Source organism: Dromaius novaehollandiae, chromosome 7, assembly GCF_036370855.1.
Source record: "Dromaius novaehollandiae isolate bDroNov1 chromosome 7, bDroNov1.hap1, whole genome shotgun sequence".
NCBI lineage: Eukaryota > Metazoa > Chordata > Aves > Casuariiformes > Dromaiidae > Dromaius > Dromaius novaehollandiae.
In genome coordinates, this window is record NC_088104.1 from 4,937,501 (window position 1) to 4,962,500 (window position 25,000).

At 39.8% G+C, this 25,000-nt stretch overlaps 1 protein-coding gene across 4 annotated transcripts in view; it reads left to right on the forward strand.

Moving 5' to 3' along the window:
* ZEB2 (zinc finger E-box binding homeobox 2) overlaps positions 1 to 25,000 on the forward strand; it is a 109,462-nt gene that overhangs the window by 81,685 nt on the left and 2,777 nt on the right. For all 4 annotated transcript variants that reach the window (XM_064514582.1, XM_064514583.1, XM_064514584.1 and 1 more), the window contains 6 exons: positions 1,090 to 1,161; positions 7,459 to 7,647; positions 8,331 to 8,545; positions 11,014 to 11,122; positions 12,297 to 14,269; positions 16,337 to 16,517. In XM_064514582.1, the coding sequence (XP_064370652.1) occupies positions 1,090 to 1,161; positions 7,459 to 7,647; positions 8,331 to 8,545; positions 11,014 to 11,122; positions 12,297 to 14,269; positions 16,337 to 16,517 (2,739 nt within the window). The remainder of the gene's footprint in view (positions 1 to 1,089; positions 1,162 to 7,458; positions 7,648 to 8,330; positions 8,546 to 11,013; positions 11,123 to 12,296; positions 14,270 to 16,336; positions 16,518 to 25,000) is intronic.

A 25,000-nucleotide genomic window follows, 5' to 3' on the forward strand; every position in this document is an offset into this window, starting at 1 on the left:
TAAACAGAAGACAGAAGCAGACTCTTCACATAAATCTCAAATACCAAATTCTCTTGCCTTTTTTTTTTTTTTTTTTTGAACAAAAAGAGGGAGATTAAATGTTTGTGCATTTCTTCAGATCAGGAAAGGATAGTATCTAGGAGAAGCTGGAAAGGTGGGAAAGAAATATTATGTTTATTTATTCTTGGCCACGATAGTCATTTGGAGGGTTAAATCTTAACCACAATGTATGCGTGAAAACCTGTTGCACACAAACTAAAAAATTAGCAGTAAGAAACCAAGTTTGACAGGCACTCCTAGGTGGACTGAAACATCTATGAAAATAAGCCTTCTGTACAGTGATAAAGCTGCATCTAGCTTCTTATAAATGCTATTTTAACATACTCCAAATCCCCCAGTTTCACGGAAAGTAAACTGATCCATGATAAATATATAGTAGATAATTTTACACATATCGTGCTCATTTGCATGTGAATTAACCCAATTTATGGTCATAAAGACGGACTTTGTCAGTGCACAGAGAGTGCACAGAAGACACAAACAAATTGTGCAGGCAGAAAAGAACTGCCCACAGTTGAAAATTTGTTACATTTCTGCACTGCTTGATATTAATACATGCATTGCTTCAAATGAGGTTAAAACGACGATGGCAACTCAAGATCTATGAGATGATAAACAGAAATAGAGTTATAAGATCATCTTATATCTTCCTTTTGTATTTGCTGTTTCTTCTAGGTATAGATCTTTCAGCATCTGCTGATTATTTTTTTAAATATGAAAAAAAAAATCCCTTTTTAACATGAGACTGCTTATGAGATTTGATATTGGGGAAAAGCCCTTCGTTTGCCCCGAACAAATAGTTCTGTTTTCCACCACTTGCTGTAATGTTTAAAGTAAATAAGTTCTTGTCCATGTAGCACTACCGAATCCATTCAATTCCCAGAACAAAGCCATTGTATAGAGGCCTACAACAGGCCTTTTTTTCTGTTTCCTTTATAAGAATCTTCCCTGTTACTGCAATGTGCTCGCTAGTTTTGTAAGCAGTTCAATAACGTGCAAATGCTAAAAATGTGCATGCTTATTTCACAGAAGAAATGAAGGAAGATTATGACACTATGGGGCCTGAAGCCACAATTCAGACCACTGGAAACAATGGTACAGGTAAGGTTTTGGCTTATATGAACATCACTTTTGTTCTGTATCATTTAGAATTAGCTGTGCATGAAGAAAAGAAGTGACAGAACAATTTCTTTCTTGTTTTCAATTTAACAATTGGGAAATGTTTACATAATTCTCCTATTTTTAATTTTTTTGCAATTCGATCGCAACAGTACAGTGAAAAATTAATTTAGTGAAACTCTCTGCCCCCCCCATCCCGCCCCAACCACTACCCTGTGATGTTTCAGCCCCTAACTCATTTTAACAGTATCCTTGTAAGATAATAGTTTTCAGCAGCATGAGGAGATATTTTCTCAGCCAGGGTGAATATCCTATAGTTTAAAGTAGCTGGACCAAGATACAGTAGTCTTTTAATGAGAGGGACTGTACAAAGAGCTTGATAATGAGGATGGGGTGCACTCTTCTTGGCAACCCCAGATTCACATGGTACACAGAGTAAGCTACTTCAGAGACTGCAAACATCCTTTCAGAAAAACACACACATAAACCCCTTACATAGATACACAGACACACACACTTTAAATGCATATTTATGAGATTATTATGTTTCTAGCTAATCTTTTTTTTTTCCACTTTCCACATCTCTTTCTTTCCCTTCTTCTTAGATATCAATACATTTTGTGGAACAAGAAAGGGGACAGAGATATCTAGCAGGCGTCGTCTCTGTGCCATCTTTTTTTCCTCTAGCTGAGAAAAAAAATAGCAAAAGGTTTCTGTTACTATTTTTTAATTCAAATAAATTCTGGGGTTTACGATGTATTTTCCAAAGGCCATAAGACACTTTTTGATCCTTAGCACAGCTGAATTCCATACATTACACAATGTTTATTTTGCATTTTGTTTGAGTTATGATTTGAGATGTTGCAGATAGTCCTTATCTACGTGGTTAAAAGTAAACGGTTTCTAGTATAAGTACATTTCTATACATTCCACTATGATATTTAGTTCATAGGTAATAACCTCTAGAAATATTACTGTAAAAGGTGATACCTAAGCATTGCAAGGATTTTATTACTCATACTTTCCTAATGTTGGCAACACCCACACAGAATCCCCAATCTTCCTATTAAATAACACAAGAAATTTACTTTCTAATTCTTGGGAGGGAAAATAATAGAAAAATAAAACCACGTCAGTGCTTTTTTCATATATTAGATTTATTATGCATGAAAGGAGAGTGGCACAGAGTCACAGTTTATCATTACATATATACTTAATGATGTTGCTGTACAGAGCTGCATACATACGTATTTTAAAGATTTTTTTTTCCAATGGACGTTAATAATGTGACAAATTGTATTTAGCACTTGGGGAAATAGGACTTTAAAAGATGTCTGATTCAGAAAAAAAGACTTGATGATTATCTGAATTACCATTACCAGAGCCTTGAGGTCCCCTATCAGGCCGTGTGACTTCCTTTGCACATATTTTCCTTACCATCACAGGCCTTGACTCTCTCGTGCTTGCAGTGTGGTCTGTTTGAAGGCGAAAACTGTGTGTCCCCTTAGCCCCTTCCTTCCAGTATCTGATGGACCTTTCTGCAGGTTCTCCTTTGGCCTCACTACGTCGGTGCAGACCGATGCAGACCGTCTCAGCAAGTCTGGCAGCCAGCCCTTTGAAACAAGCCCCAGTCTTCACCCGCTCCGGGGGGTGTGGTAGGTCCCGCTGCTTCTGAAAACTGGTAGAAACCATGCTTCTGGGGGAGAAGCTAAGGGTTCCCCTTACCTGACTGTGTGCATTGGAAACTCACATTTCAAAGACCATTGTAAAAGGTCTGCATTTATAAAATGTAAAAGTTACTCCTGGCGTTACATCCACCAGAAGCAGATGTTCCCCAAGTGTCCTATGCAAAAGTCACCACCTCCTCTTTACTCATAGCAAATGGCTATTTGCTCCAAGGCTTGCTTGAATAACCATTAAGAGTTGTCTGATACTCTGCTAGTGTTAATTCAAATCTTTAATCACTGAACTATTCAGAGCCACCTCTCGTAGTGGAGACTGGTGTCTAGGTAGTTTGGGTAGAACATATTTCTACAATGGATGCAGCCTCCATAGTCTTTTAAGAGCGATGTCAGATTATTTAGTCATATTAAATCATCTGATAAATGAAATGTCTTTGCTAATCTCTTCACTGTGAGTGAAAGATGCCAGGTGACAGGAGCTGCGAAGTCCTTCACACAGAGCACGGTTACAGCAGAGTAAGCAACCATGAAAAAATCCCCCAGATTAGCCCGTTCAAGTGCCTTGACCATTATTTGAGGAGAAAAGAGGTGAGGTCAGTCTAGGAGGTGTTTGAGTCCTTCCTCATGATTTTGGGAGAAGTTCAAAGTGTTCTCCTTCAGACCTCCCATTGCAACAAGGCTTTGGCCCTGTCTGCTGATTTAGTTCACCTCAGTGTCTTGCCTCAGTTTTTCCCTGCAGGTAGTCATTAGTTCTCAGTGTGGTTAGAGCAGTGGAGGGTATTTAATAAGGATATTTAACAAAATAGCTGAGGGGAGACCAAGACTTGGCCCAGTGGAAGCAGGAGCAGATCAGCAACTCTGTCTTCAGCGAAGGCCGTGTTGCAGTGACCTCCTGGCATCAAGAAGGACCATCTGGGGCTTTTTACAGACTCATGTGGCTACATCTGGGTGGGCCAGCAAGGTCTCTCTTGTTTAGGAGAACTTGTTCCCCTTCACTGACTGCTCAGCGTGGTATCTCAACAACCGAGGGTGCGCTCTGAAGTGGAGAATACAATTTCAAACTCAGGTCATTCACATACAACTAACCACAAAGTTGCTGTGGGTGCACGCAACAATCGTGGCGTATTTTTAGTATCAAATCCATTGCAGCATGTCATTAGCAGAGAAAGAAAACTAAAAGAAAAGTCCCCGTTATTAAATTATTCTGCTATTGTCAGAGTGGCCACTTCCTAGTGGTGCTTAAAAATATATATATCTTGTTATCCATACATTAATCAACTGCATTTTTATAATGAGCCATGGAGGCTTTATAGAGAAAAAGCAAAAGTGACCATTAGAGTGAAAATTATATTTCGGTCTTTAATCCTGCTAAATTAATTTGTAAATATTTCTGGGGATCTCTGAAATGGTTACTTGGCAAAATGATGTTTTGTAGAAACTGTTTTTAAAATGCGAACAGATAAATTCCCATGGTTTATTTTATTTTACCTGGTTCTGTTATTACAACGGGGATGTTTGCAGAAAGGAGATTAACAAATTCCCTGCAAACAAACAAACAAACTTTCCTGGTTTAGATTGCTAACATCTGACAAGCTCTGAAGAGGCATTTCTTGATATAATTTAAAGAAGGGAAAAAAAAACCTTCAGGGGAGAGGAAAACAGAAGTAAAACTTGGCAGGTTCGAAGGATAGGCCGTTTTCAGACTGTAATCTGTGTGTACCAATGGGGGCCTCTCACTTCCTGGCTAATGAAGGCTGTGGTTTTATTAGCTTTGTTTGCGATTAAAGGCAGCTATCACCATCTCGCAGTAAGAGTTCCCACACAAAATACATGGTCTCCCAAGCTCCTTGAACCTCTCCCTCACGTTATCTTTAAAAGGTCCCAAATACCTCCAAAGATAGTTTCCCTCCGTGCGTTTTATTTTTATGTGGCACAACCGCATCAGCCTTTGGGGCTGAAAATATTTCTACTCTCCAGGCTCCAATAATTACTTAAAGAAAGACTTGTTTGGTGAGGTCACCTGCTGTAGATCCCACTACAGCGCTCGACTCCTGGAAGGGAACGTGCGTGTGTGCGGTGTTGGCCTACAAGGACTCCAGGAACATGACTTTATGCATGGAAAACAAATTAGGGCACAGGGGGGAGCAGGCCTTTCCCCTAGAAATCGAGTGAGAAACCTAATGATTATCAGATGAGCCTTTTTAGTAACACTGGGTGAGCTTCCAGAGATGCATTTTCAGTAATATAGCTGGTGAGAAGCCAGATACACGTGGTCACCTTTTGCTAGTTATGTTAATCTGTAACGTTACAGCACCGGTTGTGTTGCTTCTCTTAAGGATCTGACAGCTTCCCCACGAAATCCCCTTGTTTTTAGGGGTTTATAATGTAGCCATAAGCATTTGCTTTAGCTCCTGGATTGCATGCAGAGATGCAGAAGCTAAATAACCCACAGAACTGAGACCCCCAAAGGCAGCAGTATCACAACAGTCCCTTGCAACATACTGGAGCAGCTCCCAAGCGGACTCTGAGGTGTGAAGGACCTCACTGGGGTCCTCGTTTGGGACTGGAGCTTCTCATATTAACTCAGTCCTCACCTGATGGCTTGTCATAGCAAGAGTAAAAAGTGGGGTTTCCGACTAAAAGCGTGATGTTGACACTGCCCTGATAAAACAGGGTCAAAGCCATAGTGCGGCGCTCCTGTGTGCAGGGTCGCTCAGGCAGCCACCATTTTGTTGCGCTTCCCTCACAGCGACAAAATGGAGGTAAGGTGCTGGGGCCCCTGACTGCGCTCCCCTCCCCAGCGGTCATTTAGGGGCAGGGGGAAGGTGAGGTGCTATTTCTCGTGCTGATAACAAACGATAACAAGAGCTACTGAAAGGCCAAGGAAGGAAAAATGTTTTGGTTTACTGATTCCCTGCAAAACCGCTGCAATAGGGATAGAAGTTTCCGTCTCAAAGCGGGGTCTCACGAGCTGTGCCATTTGGTCACTGTCACTAAAATGCTGTCAAACGTTTGAGAAGTCGCTCTTTTTTGTACGAAAGATAGGGCATATTTGTGTCAGGCGGAGGATTTGATTTTATCGGTTAAAGGGATGAGGTTTGCATAGCTGAATATCTGCTTTTATCAATGCCAGCCAGATCAACCGTTCAGATCAGGCCCTTTCAGACTTCCAGTTCTGCCACCCTCGGCAACCACACCTCATTTTGATTGCAAATACCACCTTTCCTTTTTGTAGGAAATGGAAGCAATGCTTTTAGCCAGTTCTAAGCACCAAGGAACTGGTTATTCTCTCATTTCCAGTGGTTAGAAACTGGTGAAATCCACTAGGGCCTGATCTTCTTTCCTATTGCCATAACTCCTTTGATTTCGCCGAAGTTACTCCATATAACTCCCTGGTGTAAGTGAGAGCAGAATCACACCATTTAATGTTTTACTTTTACATGAACTGTAGAAGAGTTTATAGCTTTGCCTCATTTTCTTATTTCACCTAAGGAGAAATACATTAAAAATGTAATCAATCATAAGCCACTCTTTTCATTTATGGACAGATAAAAAACAAGTATCTTAAATTCCCTGCCACCAACTGTGTCTTACAAGTCTGCTTAAAAAAAAAAAAAAAAAAAAAAAAAAAAAAACACACACACAGAGAAAGAAAATGATCTGTTCCTTTCTTTTCTGATATAGATGTATTAATATTTGTCTATAGCATCCCAGCCTTTTAAAGATCTTTCCTGTATGCAGCGTTCCTACATGGAGGAGAAAAGCATATTTTTAGTAACAGGATGTTTTGTGGTTGAGAATATATTATGTTTCATGGACATTGCATGGACAATAAAAAGTCAGGTTTACATTTAAGGAAAAGGAGGAAAACTCTCGTACAAACTGTAAAAGTGGTTTTAGGCTCTGTACCCAAGTTATGGTCTAAAACATGTGGTTCTATTTGTAAAAATCTATGAAGCAAGATATTTTTTTAAAACAATCTATTTTCCCATTTTAAATTACCCATAGATGAATTTTCCAGGGAGAAAAAAATAAAAGGAAGATATTACAAATTTTAACGAGCAATATTTTGTTCTGGCACCACCACAAAAGAACAGGAGACAGGACATCTTTCAGAGGTGGCTGTATTCTTAATACCTGCAGATACTGTCTGTGAGGCGCAATAGATGTCTCAGAGGCAAAGCTCAGATGTGTAGGGTTTGGGGCAGCCGAGCTTAGTCCTGTAAGAGTGCTAAGCAGATAGGCTGCCATGTCCATCCCAAAAGTCACTGGCTCCCTGAGGAGCTCCCTGGAGGTTCACATTCCATAGGTGCAGCATCACCTGCATTACCAAGCCCTCATGAACTTCCTCTGCTGCCCCATAAAGTCCATATTCCTGTAAATTTAACTGCCCAGCCTCACTTCAATACCAGTCAGTGGAAAGCCTGCTTTAATTGCATTGAGAGCTGGAGTAAAACTAGTGCGAGCAAGGATCTAGCTGCAGACTTGTATCTCCAGAACAAATGTCAGCTCTTCTCTCAAGCAGCGACATTAGGTGACCTGAGCTCTTGGGGAGGATGCACTCAAAACCCATTCTTTTCCCCTTCTCTCATTTTAGTTAAGAATGCAAATTGCACGTCGGACTTTGAGGAATATTTTGCCAAAAGGAAACTGGAGGAAGGAGATGGGCACGCAGTCAGCATAGCAGAGTACCTACAGCGCAGTGACACAGCCATTATTTACCCAGAAGCCCCTGAGGAACTGTCTCGCCTTGGCACTCCAGAGGCCAATGGGCAAGAAGAAAATGGTGAGGCTGTAATTCATTTTTAGCCAGTATCCTGACCTCTTGCAGCTGTTGCAATTATAAATGCACTACATGCCTGGGTGTTTACCTTAAAAATTGAAGAACAGCTGCAGCAGCATGGAATTTCATGAGCAAAGACTGGGACTGTAATTTTAGTGTATTGTGATTTTTAGTCAGCAAATTTGTATTATTTTGTGGATGAACTAAAGAGCTTAATTTAAAGCTTACTTTAAATGGGAGAAATGCTGCCACTATAGTTCTAAGCTTTGGAAGTATTGAGTTTTAATGCCAAAAATATAGGCTTGCTGACCAATCACTCTCTGATTCCTTGATAAATAATTGAAAAAGTGTCCATAAGAATGATTCGGTCAGTGGCGTAAGTAATACAAGGAGCTAAAGCTGGAATGCAAGTCATCAATTGATTGAGAAAAGTATTTCTTAGTTTTGGAGCTGCCAAAGTCCTCGGAAGGAGTGAGGTCTGTAATTAATTTCCTAGCGCAGTATGAAGCACTTCGCGCAAGTCTGCAGTGGGTGTGTACAGGGTCTGGTGCGTTCTGTGGCCGGTTCGACGCGCGCGGCAGATTGCAGCGATTCCTGTCATACCATCCCGGGCAAGAGGCCCATTAGCTGCCATTGATTTCCTGACCTTTTGGCCTGCCTCTCTCTCCCCCGTCTCGGGGCTGCAGACCTGCCACCTGGAACTCCAGATGCCTTCGCCCAACTGCTGACCTGCCCCTACTGCGACCGGGGCTACAAGCGCCTGACGTCCCTCAAGGAGCACATCAAGTACCGCCACGAGAAGAATGAGGAGAACTTCTCGTGCCCTCTCTGTAGCTACACGTTTGCCTACCGCACCCAGCTCGAGCGGCATATGGTGACACACAAGCCAGGGACAGATCAGGTGGGGGGCTGGTTTTAAGTGATTTCTTTCTATAATAACCCCTTAGAGAAACGATATTGCTTTGATTGGCAATCATTATTAATTTTTCATGGCATTTTGAAGATGCAGATCTTTTAATGGTAATAGCTTTAATTGAGGTCTAAATGATTTTTTGATGGTCTCTTCTAATATGATTTAATAGTCTTATGTTCACGATCGAATGAGTGTGTTAATTTCTAATTTAGAAATTTTATTTGCACTTTAACTTGACTTTAGTTTCGTTTTTATGTTCCTCAAAAAGTGAATGAAACTGTAGCATTTTAATTATACATTATTAAACATCTCAGCAATTTTAATTCCATTTTTCACCTAGTTTTACTTAGCAGTTTTGCAAATAGGATCTCAAAGACATACTAAAAGATCTACTAATATTTTTTCATTACTTTTTGAATAACCTTTTCAATCACATAAAATTATGCATGTTTGGTATGATCGTTTGTTAAATATAATTACACTTTTTTACAATAACTCTTACTACAGTACATATAGGCTATTGTATGTGATTATACCACTAACATATGCATGCATTATAATTGTGGCATTGCTATAATTTTTATAGCCCAGCAGCATGTATCTAATAAATCAAAGCAATTTTTCTTGGTGTGATGCATGTAATGCAGTACCACCGTTGCATTTAAAGAAATGCTGCCTATCTCAAACAGGTGACTGAGCTTTCTTAATACTCATAAACCAGATTGTCAAAAGAGCTTTATCACAAAACTCTTTATATACTATAAGAAAAACTATTTCTATCCTCGCTAGAGAATTACTTCTGAAAACCAGTGTTATGGAGGGTTGTAAAGGAAACTCAAATAGTGTGTTTAAAACTTAAATAAATAGATATGTGCATTGTGTCAAATTATAAAGGCTTTATGCCATATTTATTTTTCTTAAATAACTGAAAATCATGATCAGCTGTATTTCTCTTGGTAGGTTTTTCCTCAGCATAAGGTAAATTCAGTTAGGCAAACACACATCTTCTAATCACGCAATTTTGCAATTAGCATTTTTAAGAGAACCGTATCTTTTCCTTGATCTTAAATCAATATAAATGATTCTGGAGCAGTTTCTCATATTCTCTGCTTCTCAGGCTTTTCTGGTAGACAAACACATTTCCACATATGCAATTTTTTAACCTGATCCACACTAAGGCTTTTTTTTTTTCTCCCTTCCTTTTGCTCCGTATTATTAAAAACACCGGGGAAAACCTCCCGATATTTACCCAACATAACCGCCTGAAATTCCACATGCGAGAGCGTGCTCGTGTTGGCGCATTATGAATGGTAGCTTTGGTGTTGAAAAGTCCCCTCATTTGCTCGTGGCATTTACAATTAGTAAATTAAAATGATTGTATCATATTAACAGTGGCACAACTAAAGTTTATAGTAGTCCTCAGAGGGCGATGGGGGGAGACAAAACAGCTGTTGCTGTTTGTTTATGCAACTCAGCAACATATGAGCGCGGGTCCCTCAATGGCGCTCGGCGGGCCGGGCTCTGCTTGATCTTTGAAGGTTGCTGCTGTTTGAACAGCCCTCCCTGTGTCCCGTGCAACGCCATCTGTCTCACCAGGAATGTGGGAAGACTCAGCACACCCTCGCAGTTGTCATACCGGCTCTGCGCTGCCTTTTTGTGTGCAGTCGGCTTTTGTGTCGGGGCCGCCTGAAACACGCTGACCTCCTACCTTGAGCGTCCAGGATGGCTGTATTATTATGATGAGGATGATGATATTTTTTTTCCTACCCTCCCCTACAATTCACAGTCACGAGGCTTTTTGTACTTGCTCAAAAAGGTCAGCTGTGTTTGATTATATCTTTATGCTGCTTTTAACTTGTCCTTTCAGGCAACTTCCCTCTGGTTTTGCCCATATTGCTTAGAACAGCATTGGGGGAAAACACAATAGGAAAGGTACCTGAAGTCTTTCTTGCTGGTCTGTTTTAAAAAAAGAAAAATCAGCAGCAGCTCATGCCGAAGACATCGCCTCTTTTGTCTGATAATGAATTAAACCTTATATGAAATGCCACTAACAAAAGTGTTTCTGTATTTTCTACTCACACAGTAAACAGAATTTTTAAGCAAGTGGAGTTCCACATGTTCAGAATCTACTAGGAATACTAAGGACTATAAATCTTCTTATAAAACAGTTTCTCTCATTGTAAGATACCTTAAAGCAACACATTTCTGATGAAAGACTTAGGAAATAATTCTAAAGCAAATATCGAATGCTCATGTGAAAGTACTTTCACATTTGTTTCGGTTTACTGCCAACATTTTGATTTTTATTGCAACACTGATGAGACAAATAAATGTACACGCAGACCTTTTGGTCTGCTTGATAAATTCAGAGCCACATTAATTTGTTTTTGTTTTTAAACTAGAGATTCTTGGTTTCTCTTGCATAAAATTCATGTTGGTATCTTTTTTTCTCCCAGCACCAAATGCTGACCCAAGGAGCAGGCAATCGCAAGTTCAAATGCACTGAGTGTGGCAAGGCCTTCAAATATAAACACCATCTGAAGGAACACCTGCGAATTCACAGTGGTGAGTAGCGGAGGTGCTGGTGTTCTCATTTGCATTTTGTTTAATTAGCTGAGTTTTAAAGACTGCTTAAAATTTACACAGTTCTGCTTCTAGCTTCTTGGAGATACTAAGGTATTTCGTAAATGATATCTGAGTCATTCTCATTTATCATGCTGTTAATACCATGCTCTTGCTGTAAGATTTTGAAATAGTAAAGCTTCTTACAAATAATATAGGTTGTTTGTGAGGCAGTTTGAGTTCAGAACCGTTCACTCATTTTTGTTCAGTCAGATCCTGAAGAGTGCATTATATTTTTCATAACAAAAAGTCCCCATAAATGAAACACAGCTCATATTCTCAGATAATGAGTAAGTGAAAAATGTCTTATATTGAACGAACGGTGCATTTTTGTTCTGCTGCTTGATGCAACAGATCCGTAACAGCAAACCTTGATATGCACACGAAATTCCACGAGGCGCTCTCCAGGCACAAATCTCCCCCTGTGCAGACATGATTATAGTGGGAGGACTCAGTTTCCCATAGCATGTTAGTTTTCAATATACCTCAATTCCTTTTTGTAAAAAAAAAAAAAAAAAAATCAAATTTGGACAGTCTGGATTTGACCTGGCTACTTTAGCCACAGGGTACTCACCTTTGACAGCAGTAGTCAGTTTAGAGCCAGTCTCACTCCTTGGCGCTCAGTTGTCGGGCTGCAGATGGTGGGTCCAGCTGACCTCAGGACTGCTGAAATGAAGACATGTGGCCTGTCTGGCAACAGTCATTGTTAAAAACTCTTCATTTACTTTCCCAAGTGCCGACAGTAATGGACTGACCTATACTTGTGGCACTAATTTTTAAATCTGTAAAGCCATAAAAAATCACAGTCTCTCCTTTATTAACACAGTTAATGACATTAATAGCACTTTAACAGTGACACACATACCTAAGGATTGTTTTGCTGGCACACGCACTGATGGAGCTAGTAGATGGGATCTCTCCCATTTGACCCAGAACTCAGACTCACCTGTAGAAAGAGGAGGACAAAACAGTGGTGATATGTGGCCATATTCACAGAACGGATACTTTCCTTACTCTTAAACAGAGGATTCACAGATAATCAGTCTGATAATCAAATGCAATCACTTGCATCGTATCAACAATGATAATTAACATTTGGTTTTAATTATCATTTTAGGTGAAAAACCGTATGAGTGTCCAAACTGCAAGAAACGTTTCTCCCATTCTGGCTCCTACAGTTCGCACATCAGCAGCAAGAAGTGTATTGGTTTAATCTCTGTAAATGGCAGAATGAGAAACAATATCAAGACGGGTTCTTCTCCTAATTCTGTATCTTCCTCTCCTACTAATTCAGCCATTACACAGCTGAGAAACAAGCTGGAGAATGGCAAACCACTTAGTATGTCTGAACAAACAGGCCTACTGAAAATTAAAACAGAACCACTAGATTTCAATGAATATAAGGTTCTTATGGCCTCACATGGGTTTAGTGCAACTAGTCCTTTTATGAATGGTGGACTTGGAGCAACCAGCCCCTTAGGAGTTCACACTTCTGCTCAAAGTCCAATGCAGCACTTAGGTGTAGGGATGGAAGCACCACTACTTGGGTTTCCTGCAGTAGGCAGTAATTTAAGTGAGGTGCAGAAGGTCCTACAGATTGTGGACAACACGGTTTCCAGGCAGAAAATGGACTGCAAGGCTGAAGAGATCTCCAAGTTGAAGGTTTATCATATGAAGGATTCATGCTCTCAAGCAGAGGAACAAGGAGTTACCTCCCCCAATATTCCCCCTGTGGGTCTTCCAGTAGTAAGTCATAATGGTGCCACTAAAAGTATTATTGACTATACATTAGAGAAAGTCAATGAAGCCAAAGCTTGCCTCCAGAGCTTAACCACAGACTCAAGGAGGCAGCTCAATAACATTAAGAAAGAGAAGCTGCGAACCCTAATAGACCTGGTAACTGAAGATAAGATGATAGAGAACCATAATGTATCCACTCCATTTTCATGCCAGTTCTGTAAAGAAAGCTTTCCTGGTCCCATTCCGTTGCATCAGCATGAGCGTTACCTGTGTAAAATGAACGAAGAAATCAAGGCAGTCCTTCAACCTCACGAGAACATGGTTCCCAACAAACCTGGAGTGTTTGTTGATAAGCAAACCCTCTTGCTGTCATCAGTACTTTCTGAGAAAGGAATGACTAGCCCCATCAACCCATACAAGGACCACATGTCTGTACTTAAAGCATATTATGCTATGAATATGGAACCCAACTCTGATGAACTACTGAAAATTTCCATTGCTGTTGGCCTTCCTCAGGAATTTGTGAAGGAATGGTTTGAACAAAGAAAAGTCTACCAGTATTCAAGTTCCAGGTCACCATCACTGGAAAGGACCAGTGCCAAGGTGGCGCTGGCTGCCACCAACAACACTCCCACTAAAGACTCTTTGTCAGCCAGATCTCCAATAAAGCCTGTGGACTCTATAACTTCACCATCTATAGCTGAACTCCATAACAGTGTTACTAATTGTGATACTCCTCTCAGGCTAACAAAACCTCCTCATTTTACCAATATTAAACCAGTTGATAAATTGGACCACTCTAGGAGCAATACTCCTTCTCCTTTAAATCTTTCTTCCACATCTTCTAAAAACTCCCATAGTAGTTCTTACACTCCAAACAGTTTCTCTTCTGAGGAGCTTCAGGCTGAGCCTTTGGACTTGTCTTTACCAAAACAAATGAAGGAACCCAAAAGTATTATAGCCACAAAGAACAAAACGAAAGCTAATAGTGTAAATTTAGAACACAACAGTGTTTCTTCATCATCTGAAAACTCAGATGAGCCACTGAACTTGACTTTTATCAAGAAGGAATTTTCTAATTCAAATAATCTGGATAAAAGCACTAACCCAGTATTTGGTATGAACCCATTTAGTGCCAAACCTTTATACACAACACTTCCACCACAAAGCGCATTTCCCCCGGCCACTTTTATGCCACCAGTCCAGACCAGTATTCCTGGGCTGCGACCATACCCAGGACTAGATCAGATGAGCTTCCTACCACATATGGCCTATACTTACCCAACTGGAGCAGCTACTTTTGCTGATATGCAGCAAAGGAGAAAGTACCAGCGGAAACAAGGATTTCAGGTAAATTGTCATTGCAACCAATTTATTTTGAAAAGCTAGCATTTAGTATGTTGTGATGTGTCCTCTTGTGGGAAAAAGAAAAGTTACCTTAAACATTTTGACAGAATTAGCAGAGTTTATTTCAGTCTGAACTTGCAAAAATGTAGTGGAGTAGGAAAACAAATTGAAATTAGCTTAGGAGTACTTTTAATCAGGTTCAGAAACAGTATCAACACCTTTGAACAAACATAATGCTTATTATTTTATTCTGTTAAGAGGTGAGTTGTTCTTTATTAGAACTGTATCTAAATAATAATGTCCTTGAGAATCCCATCCTGCAGGAAAAAAATGAAAACTTTGGAGGGAAACAGTTCCCTGCAGGGTTCCCCTCATGGTGAGCACAGCTACATTTCACCTCTGGGGAAAAAGGAAGTGGGGGAAAGCTCTTGGGACTCACCCACGCATTTGGGTGAAACACCATAGCCTTCTAAGCAAGGGCCTCATAATAATTCTAGCCTGTTAAAAGGTCCTCAGAGCTTCCTTCTCCATGGTTTTGGGGGGCTGCTCACCCACTGCACGCAGGAAGGGCTTTGTCCCTTCTCATGAGTTTCCATGCACCTGAGAAACATTGATGCATTGCTTCACATCAGGCCATCCTTCAGCCCACCTGCTGCTGGTCTCAGAATACCAGTCCTTCAATCCCTGCCAGTTGTCTGGAAAAGCTGCTAAGAAATTCAGAGATTAACTGAAATTATTTGGAGAGGTAGCAGCTAGGGCCCTTAATTACACACAAAGTCTTTCTATGGGCACATAATCTGGGTCAACACCTCTTCTTGCCCGGGTACAACTAGTCTCAGAGTCAATCTATAAACAGTAAAGGATTTCACCACTGACATGCCTGTAGCAAAGAGGTGGTCTAGAGAAGTCACATATTTTTATAGTTTTCTGCTGGGTGTATTCAGATATAATATACAGAGTTTAGTTAAATGAGATTAACTGATTATAGATTAATAATTTTTCTTACATTTGTGCATGTTCCCCTATGTCCTATTACAGTCTATTAGTAATTTTACTGACTAGTAAATGTTTTATAGTTTCAAATGTGAAAATCAGGTATGGTTTTACACTCCAGGCTGTAATCCCTCTGCACAATAGGAGCATAAATAGCACTGCACCTCCATAACAGCTGTTCGACTATTCCAATTTACAGTACATCTGCCCTCTTTGTAAATGTATTTAAGCCTATTTAATCTTCTCTAATATTAATTAGTGCAAACCTAGTCTAAGAAAACCTAACTGTGTGATAGCAAATGGAAATGTATGTTATCATGCAAGTTTGCACTCTCTTTGGATCAAGACAAAATAAATATCAAGAAATTTAATAATTTACTGATCCACATTCATTATTGCTTAATGCTGAAGGCTGTTTTAACATAGATAGAACATTGATAAAAAGTGTTATTAATATTCCCTATTTCAAATTACAAAATTAAATATAAAAATATAGCTTGAGGCCTTTAGTCGGGAGACATACATTTAAATGGATTGCATAATAATAACATTTGTACCTAAATATAAAATTCAATTAAAACCTTTCTACAGATACAGAATATATCTAAGGTTCAGTGTTTTGAAAGGAATGATCTCTTAGCTGTTGCTTACACTTATTCCTTTAAAATATTACAGTACCTTTTATGGTCCATGAAGAAGGTCTCCCCTTTGCATTTTCTGCTTCTCAAAAATATTTAGTAGCTATATGGTACATACTGTCTGTTTATGTAGATCATTATTATTACAGTGTTCAGAGAGGAAGTTTTTTAAGCAGGTTAAAGACCGAGGAGGACAAGGGTCCTTATCAGTTCCACAGTTCCCATCAGCTGTAGTTATTATTGCCACAAATAGGCTCCCAAGCTAAAAGATAGCAGTCATAGTCGTATGTGTAATGATAATGATTTTATCCAGCGGAGAGCCGCGCTAGATACTGGTTTGACTTTTATTAAATAGTTCCCTCCAAAAAGGGGTGTGTGCGAAAAGGCAGAGGCTGCAGGAGGCACAGTGTTTTACGTGCTCGGTGTGGTTACCTCGCAGGGAGAATTGCTTGATGGCACACCAGACTACATGTCAGGCCTCGATGACATGACAGACTCTGACTCCTGTCTGTCCCGAAAGAAGATCAAGAAGACAGAAAGTGGCATGTATGCGTGTGACTTATGTGACAAGACATTCCAGAAAAGCAGTTCCCTTCTGCGACACAAATATGAGCACACAGGTATGAATGCCTCATACATGGAGTTAAGGCTTTCATTGCATGCTATATTTCACAATATTTAACGAGTGTACATGTGTGTGACATACAATTTGGCATATGCTGAGACTTTCAACAGGGAAGAAATAATGTGTTTTGCTTAGCTCAGTTCAACTCTTTTTTTTCCTGTTTTTTAGTGGGGGACTGTTGTATTGTTTATTTCTGTCTTGATGTCTTTTTTGGCTTACATAAAATGAAAAGAAAACCTCCACAAGCTTTGAGGTGAATCTTGCCAGGTACTGAGTGATCTCATCTCATGCTGAATGCAGTGGGAGTCATGGCATTCAGCATCTCTTAGGATGAGTCCTTATGCTAACACGTTTCAAATAAGGCAGGCACTAATACTGTATTCATTTACCAAGAAGTAAAACTTGGTCAACACAAAGTCTGGCATGAGAGGGAAGAGTGACAGTGTATTTCTTGTTCCTTAGACACTATCTGACCCTGCACCATTTAATCCAATAGAAAAACTTCCCTGACGTTAGCAGTGTAAGAACTCACTCTCACTGAGCTATCTGAAAGTAAACAGATCACAGAGTGGCTCTTGCAGTGATTTCGCATGCCAACAGCTGAGGCAGGTTGCCTTTTGCTTTTTCATTTTTCTGTTAATGCTCAGGGAAGTTTTCCTTCTTTCCCCAGTAGGAACTGATTTGTTCTAGTTAAAAAAGCTGGCCATAGTTTACCACAAATTATCAATTTAAAATAAATTTGGGGTTGAAAAAGGCCCACCATGCCACCTATGCTGGCCACGGCTCTCACTGCAGACAGTGCTCCCTTCCCTGCAGGCAGCCAGGACAGCAGTGTGCCTGGAGGTGGAAAGCTCACCAAAGGAGACACATCAGCTCTGCATGTTTCAGTTAGGGGAAAACAGGACTAGAGCTCCCCGAATAACAGAGATATCAAGTTAGACAAAGAGAATGTGAATTATCATGGGAATTACCTTGCAGCAGGACATAAACCAAACTCCAACTTCCCAGAGTTAGAAAAAGCTTACTCAGGAGGAAACTTTCCTTAACTTTGAAAGCTGAGTCCCACTTCAGGAAATGAAGCAAGTCACATCATTCTTCAGTCTCTCCATGTGATGGTAAAAAACTTATACCTCTCTATTAATACATCTTCCAGGCTGCACATAGCCATTTGGCATTTCACATATGAAAAATTTACAATTCAGAAGTGGACTGTGTCTTTAAAAAATTTTCTACTTTGTTATTTTTCCTTCTTATACTTTTCTTCCAAAATTTAAAGCTAATCCCACACAGGAAAATAAAAAAGGAAGTTAAAATACACGTGGGATTAGGCAAGAAAATTAAAAGCAACATTTTGGACTAGATCAGCTAGTTCATTGGTGGAATGTGCTTCCCACTACATTATTCAGATCAAATTGTTTATTCAGTAGAAGAAGCTTTGAAGGCTTTACGTCCCTGCACCTTTCCTCTCCTGAATGATTTTATTACAGCCATCTGCAAACATTATGGCTTACTACACTACTACCGTAAAGCTCTTATGTTAGAACTGGCCTTCATATATATCGGGATCTGGACATATGGTTGAATCCCATAAAGTTGGTAGTCCATAAGGTCGACAGACATATGGTTGAAAGGCTGAAAATTTGACAAGCTGAAATGTGTGCAATCACCTTGATTTGCAAAATAAACTGCATTTGTAAAAGCAAAAATATGTTCTGGTCTTTAAGTAGAATGGGAACCTACTGCCTGGAAAAATATCGCACAGCTATGACATATTAACTTTTCTCTCTCTTCTTTACTCTTTCCCTTTTGGCTTTTCAACTGCATGTCTGTCAATTTTATGAGATTCAGCCTTATGATCCAGAACACATATATGGTGTCATATTTAATACAGTAGAACTGCAGTACATCATAAAGCTCTAGTGGCATTTAGAGACAGGAAGGATGGTCTTGTGGCAAAAGCACAGGCGCTGAAGCTAAGAGATCTGTGTTCTTTTCTGCCTTGCCACAGACTTCCTCTGTGAATCTGAGCAAATTGCTTCATCTTTCTCTCACCTTTGCCTATCTTTGAAATAGGGAGAAATGATACAAGCCTACCTCTCTGGGATGTCGTAAATCGTAATTCATGCACACTGGAATCCTTAGGTGGACCTTGCTATGTAAAGTATGAAGTATTATTAAGAATGCATTTGCTTTTATGGAACCTCCACCCATCATATTGTTGATAGAGGTGTTCGGGTGCTCTGAAGACTTTGTTTGGCTAGCCTTGATAACTCATTCTCTGAACTTCGGGAGGTAGATGTATTAGGACTTTTGCTAATGATGTAGCATGAATCTTAAGTGAAGTTCAAATTAATGTGATAGTTTTGGAAAAAGCTTGTAATTGCATTGATAATATATATGCAAAATTGCCGTCTGTGTTCAGTGCAAGGAACTGAATTGAAAATAGTATTATTTTCTGGATTTCGGGTCATTATTAGAGCAGGCCCAAATTTTCAATCAACATTTTGAACTTAAAAAGTCAAAAAACTTTGTTATCAAGTGAGATCCTGTTTTCTGACCGGCTGATCATTATCCGTTGTTACTTTGTTAAAAACATATCTTAGGAGGGATTGGAACACTTGCTATCTGTCCTGGAGAAGCACGAATAGTGGGTGCTGTCTTCATATCAATGTCATTTTTCCTATGTTAAAAATGCCTTTTTGTCTGATCTTTGACCAATCAATTAGATTTTTCTTTGTCACCACTTTTCATGGTCCACATACATGACTACAACCAATGCCAGGATGAGAGTTAAAAAGTCAGATAGAGAAGGCCACATTCTTGTTTTGCAGGTCCTAAACACTGATCCCCCAAAAGTCTTTGGAGAAAACAAAAAACTTGGAATTATAAGTAAAAATAATAAAAATAAACTTAAATAGGAATGTTGCAGATACTGTGGTGGAATTGAGCTTCCCTGCCAGGGCAAGAAGAAGAGTGGGAGTGGCTGGTGTTCTGTGTCAGGCCATTAACTTTTGATAGGACCATGTGGCTGCAGATCGAAGACCTCTCTGTGATTACCTCTGTACGCTGTGCCTGCTACAGCTTGAGCACAGTGGAAAATGGGGCTCAAATTCTACAATCCAGAATTTTTAACTTATGCAGAATTAGCATGATTCTTCTATAGGTTCTCACTTCACATGGACAAGGAAAACTTACCGCATTACTTCAATGAGTGCATTGCATTCGTTCTGTGGTTGATTTGTAATTTGGTATAGAGTCCAGTAGTTGTTACGGGACTGATTTCTGCCAACTTCATTTCAGGATGTCATTTAATTTTAGCAGGAGCTTTGTGTCCATTTTAGAGTTTGAGCTTCATAAGATTCTGTGTCTATAAATCAGATGGTGCAGTACTGTAATTAGGGTTTAGCGCATTCTAGGTAGTGTAGGAAATCAGTGCTCAAATTATTTTCCTGTAGAGATTTACGAACCCACCCTGGCTTTGGTCACATGTTGAAATTAGTTGAGCAGATACTGCTTCATTTCCATTTGTGTCTGATCTCAGATTTCTATGAACTACTTTGCATAGAGTTCAAGACACTTTCATTGCTGAAAATGGAAGAGGATGATTGTCTTTATGGCAAAGCATTGGTGTCATTTGGTGATCAAAAAATGTTTGCGTTGCAGATAAGCCGGGAAAACTGTAGTGGGCAAATTAGCAGGAGAGCCAGCAGAATGGAGCACCTAGAAATAGAGAGTCCTGAGTGCTGGATCATTACCAGCTCTGTGCCATGAATGTTGTGCTGGGCTGATTCAGGAGTAAGGTGAAGGTTAGCGTCTGCTCTGCCTTCCCCACACCCATGTCTGCTGCACCCAGCAAATGCTTTATTATAGCTTCAGGAGAAAACTTGCAGTGTGCCTGCTCTACAACAAAACCTGGGAACATTCTTTCAGAATCCTACCTAGAAATTTTGGATCCTTTCATTGTTGTTCTATATTACATCACATTCTATTTTATTACTTGTGTGGGCTGTTGAGGGCCTCATAGCTGTACTAGTGCTTTCATCTTTTCCTTTTCCACTGTATATTTTATTAAGACCTCTTTTTTATTTTTGTAGCTTTCATGCTGATGCAAGCGCTGGTTTTATTTCCAGATTGATTCTGTAAACTAAATATTGTTCTTGAGCCTGGTAGCAAATCAGCTTTCTCTGGCTAGTATTTTGAATTCCCAGCTCAGGAGTTTTCTTTATTTAGAGCTTGATTCATAAAAAATTTACATGCTATTTTTTCTTGCTTTACTCTGATACAAGTTTAGTATTCACCATTTTACACTCAAATAAAGAAAAAGGGATATATTCAGCACTTGTGAAATTTGTTCTGGAGACAAGGTCTTCTATTCAAAACAGAACAGGTGCAGCTTGAGCAATTATATATAAATTGCATTTATCTTGCACCTTTGACCGCTTTGCTGTGCTCTGGCCACTAATCCATCTCCATTGGGACAATATCTAACATCCAAGTCCCCAAGCAGCTTCAAAGAACTGCCTTTAAAAAACAAAAACAAACTGTCACAAAAATGTTTCCTTCTTTCTTCCAAAGAGTGGGATTTCTCTTTGGCCCCCTCCCACAGAAAAAAAGACCCATTTGCCTCAAGCAAAGGATGGGTGATATTTAGTCTGGGACCAGTGACAGCTTATGATCTGATCTCTTATGACTTGCAGGGCTAGATATACAAGTTTCATACCACTGAAAATGAGAAATGTATAGTTTTTTTTCAGTCAAACACTTTTAGTCCAGGAAGATTGAGACATGCGTGCTGTTAGAGTGCAATTTTAGAGACTTTGAAAACAGACTAGTTATAATTTCCCCTCTGTAAAACGAGCACAAGTCCCTGTGGGAGCCTGTTTTTGCAGATGGTGGAATACAGAGAAGTCCAAATATTTCCTTTAAATGTTTCAGAGAGATTTATCATCTAGTTTCACTGTAAAATGTGACGTACATCAGGCATCCACCTGACGACACATAGCGGTACACAAAGCAGTTTCATGGGCGCTCATTCGAGTTGACTTGCGTAACTCACTACTGGCATCATCAGACATGACCAACATGGTGAGGTCATCTCAGATGAGACTGGGTAAAACCTTTAGGGTGGGATTTCCAAAACTGCTTTCTCTTGATCCACCTCTGCTCCACTGATGTTATGACACTGAATGGCAGCACTCTTATACATAATATTGTGTGTTATCTAAATAGTTGACAGACAAAGAAGCAGAGACTACCTACAGTTGTAGAGTTCTCCCTGTCCCTAGTGTAAAATACTTTACTTCAGTTTTATTTTACGGCCTACTAATGCATTGTAGTGATTACGCACTTCTTTTAAATGGATGTAATACTGAGTTTTGCACACAGGAAAAAAAATCTTCTGCAAATGTTCAGAAACCTGATACTTTTAAAAACATATTTCAATTACTGTTGTAACAGCTGCATACTATGCACTGCTAAGGTATGTTGTGTGGTGTCTGAACAAAGAACTTTGCTCAAGCTGTCATGTTCATTCAGATCAAAAATGCACATTTGGGAAGTCTTTAGTATGGATGTAAGTAATAGACTAAATAGGTCTAATATAGTCTTTTGAGTAATAAAATAATGTGAAAATATTATTATTATTTATAAAATACTATGATTCTCTGCAAGGCTGCCCCTGTGCTGGCTGGAGTGAGGCCCCAAGTAGCAGGAACAGGAGGTACGACATTTAAGGAACTTCCCATATAAAGGAAGACGAAAGCAGGCAAAGACTGAGAGACTTGCATGTCACCTAGTCCCTGGGAAGGGTGCATGGAGGCAAGGGGCTGGCCAAGAAGCAGTCAAAGAGAAGCAGTCAAGATGACCGACTTCTGTTTGAGGAAAGCAAAAGCACTGGGCAACTAGATCAGCCACGACTTGAAGAGAGAAATTTGGTGTGAGAAAAAAGAGTGTGGTATACATGAAAAGAATTAGGAAATTTGAAGCGAAGGAGAAGGAGCATTGTGGAGAAGTGGAACAATGCAAGGTTTGAGCTTCTAGATTATAGGGAAAAGTAAGTCAGAGGGAGGAACTGAGACAGAGTGGGTGGAAGTTCAGTGAGGAGAAGGACATAAAAAAAAGGTGCAGAGGAAAAGCAGAAGGTCTATGGGGAACAAAAGAGGAACAAAATTAGCAACTATTGAGATAGTTGCAGCACTAGCAAAAGGACTGTAACATGTTGATCTGAGTGGGCTCAAGATGACAGTTGAGAAGAGGTAGGAATGCAGACAGGCATATTTGGTGCATGCAGCTGGGCTACTGGTAGCATTCGGAAAGTTCCCACCTCGCCTGTGAGGGCTTTTCTTCTGTCAGGGTTGAAGTAGCCATCTCCATCATGATACACAAGTTAAAATGCCTTTATGCACCTCACTGAGGAAAGAGTGCTTGGATCAAAATTACTTTGGGATTTTTGAGCTAATCTGAATAACTCACTTGATCGTGCTAAAATCTTTTGAGCTAAAATTGTGAGATTATCACCTTCCTGACAAGGTTGTGTTCAAAATCAGAAGACAGCCTGCTCCTGGCTTTGGATCCAATTCAAATCTGAGTCAAAGCTGGAAATTCAAAGCTGATATACCTGCACAGCTCATAGGGTTTGAGTCCAGAGTATTTTTTTTTTAATCTTGATTTTCAACAAACATGTAGAATTTGAAGGACACATATTTAGGAGACAGATCATAAAAGCAACACTGCAATAATTCAATATATTGAGCTTGAATTTTAAACTTCACTGTAAAGAGAAAAAAAAGAGAAAGGAATCCAGTATGTGTGCAAACTTAGGAAACTTTCATACAAAGAAATGTAGTTTAAGTCTGAATTTCTAGGCATCCACAAATTTCTCTGTCACTTCAGTTATTTTATCTGTGGTTTCTCCTGTATTTTCCTTCCTGCCAGATCTCCCCTTCATTTCATTACAGACAATTTTTGGCTTCCTTGAGCATTTGTTAATCACACCTTATTAAATGTGAACTTTCACAGTGAAACTCAAGGGTAGCTGTGACTAGATTGGGCAAAAAAAATAGCATATTCGCTGGTATCCATTCTTGGCAACTTTGTTACAGAAGTGAGCTTTTTTTTATGTTTGACTTTCTCTGCTCTTGTGTACTGGCAGTGACTGTAAAAGAAAAGAAAGCAGATCAGATTCATAAAGGAAGAGCTTGAGTTTTCCTGGAAGTTGAGATCTTTCAGTGTTCTTAAAACACTTTGCTGCTTCCTGCTGGATTTCCGTCCGCGGTGGTGCTGCCCGTGATGGGAGCCCACCTGCCCGGCCTCTTAGCTCTCTGTTGAAATTTTCTTGTCTACCCTCCATCGTCCTTCACTGATCACCCCTCCGCATATGCAGTTTAAAATATGTTCTGATGGCCAAGCTTCTAGGCATTATTCTTGTCTTTGTGTCTCTTTCTCTCCCAGTGCTTGCATCTTTAAGAACTGACGAAATGTCACACTTTTACAGCTGCCAGGATGGGAGGGCTCTTGTGTGAAGTTTATTCCTCTTCTGGTCGCATGCCACACTAGCTCAGTATGAGAAATACTACCAGGAAATCAGTCCATTTCACCAATAAGTTTCTAATGATCTGCTCTAACAATAAAACATGCAAAGCAGGGCTCTGCGTTTCAGACACTGAATCACAACATTTTAATATATGTAAAAATAGGGTACAATATAAAATAATGACTATTTGGCATTGTGTTTGCTTGCATAGTTGCACAACTCTGGAGTATTCAGCTGAATGATACCAAGCTTATAATTTGACATTTCAAAAATAAAAATCTGGCTGAACATACTAATGTTTGATTTTATTTTTGCCTTCTGAAATCTAAGTTTGTTTGGTGATTGGTCTTCACTAATTCCAATCTTTGCACCATATGTTATGTCTGGATATCTCACGGTTGCATCATGCTTTGCTGAGTTTTGTCGTGTGGCATCATGCTGACAAGTATTTTTTGTCAGCTCTATTTTGGAATTAAGCTTTCAGTATGGCAGTTCTGGAAGGTGTTGAAGGCATTCCTGTGCTATTTGTGGCCTGGGATCAACCAGATGTGTTTAGGCTTGGCACTGGTTTTGAGTTTCAAACATTGGTTAGAAACTGCCTGAAATGCCAAAGGAAATACTGTTTTCTGCAGCTTAACACTACTTCAGCACTCAGTGAGTGGCTGACAACATTTTATTTAGAAGCCCTTATGCTTCTGTGGCAGATGTGTATATTTGTATTTGCTCACACGGGAAAAAAGTCTTGCAGTCCTTGAGGTGAGTGGAAGGGGGCTTTTTTCCCCCATGCAAGGGCTTGGGGACTGGGCTTAAATTTGTCACAGTTGGCTGCTGTGGGCCTAAACCTGTTCCTACTGTCAACTACAAATTTCTTACTGACTCAAAGAGCACCAAGGTCTCTGCCTTATTGTCACTATAAATATTTGCAAGAGCTAGTACGTATTGAGGCA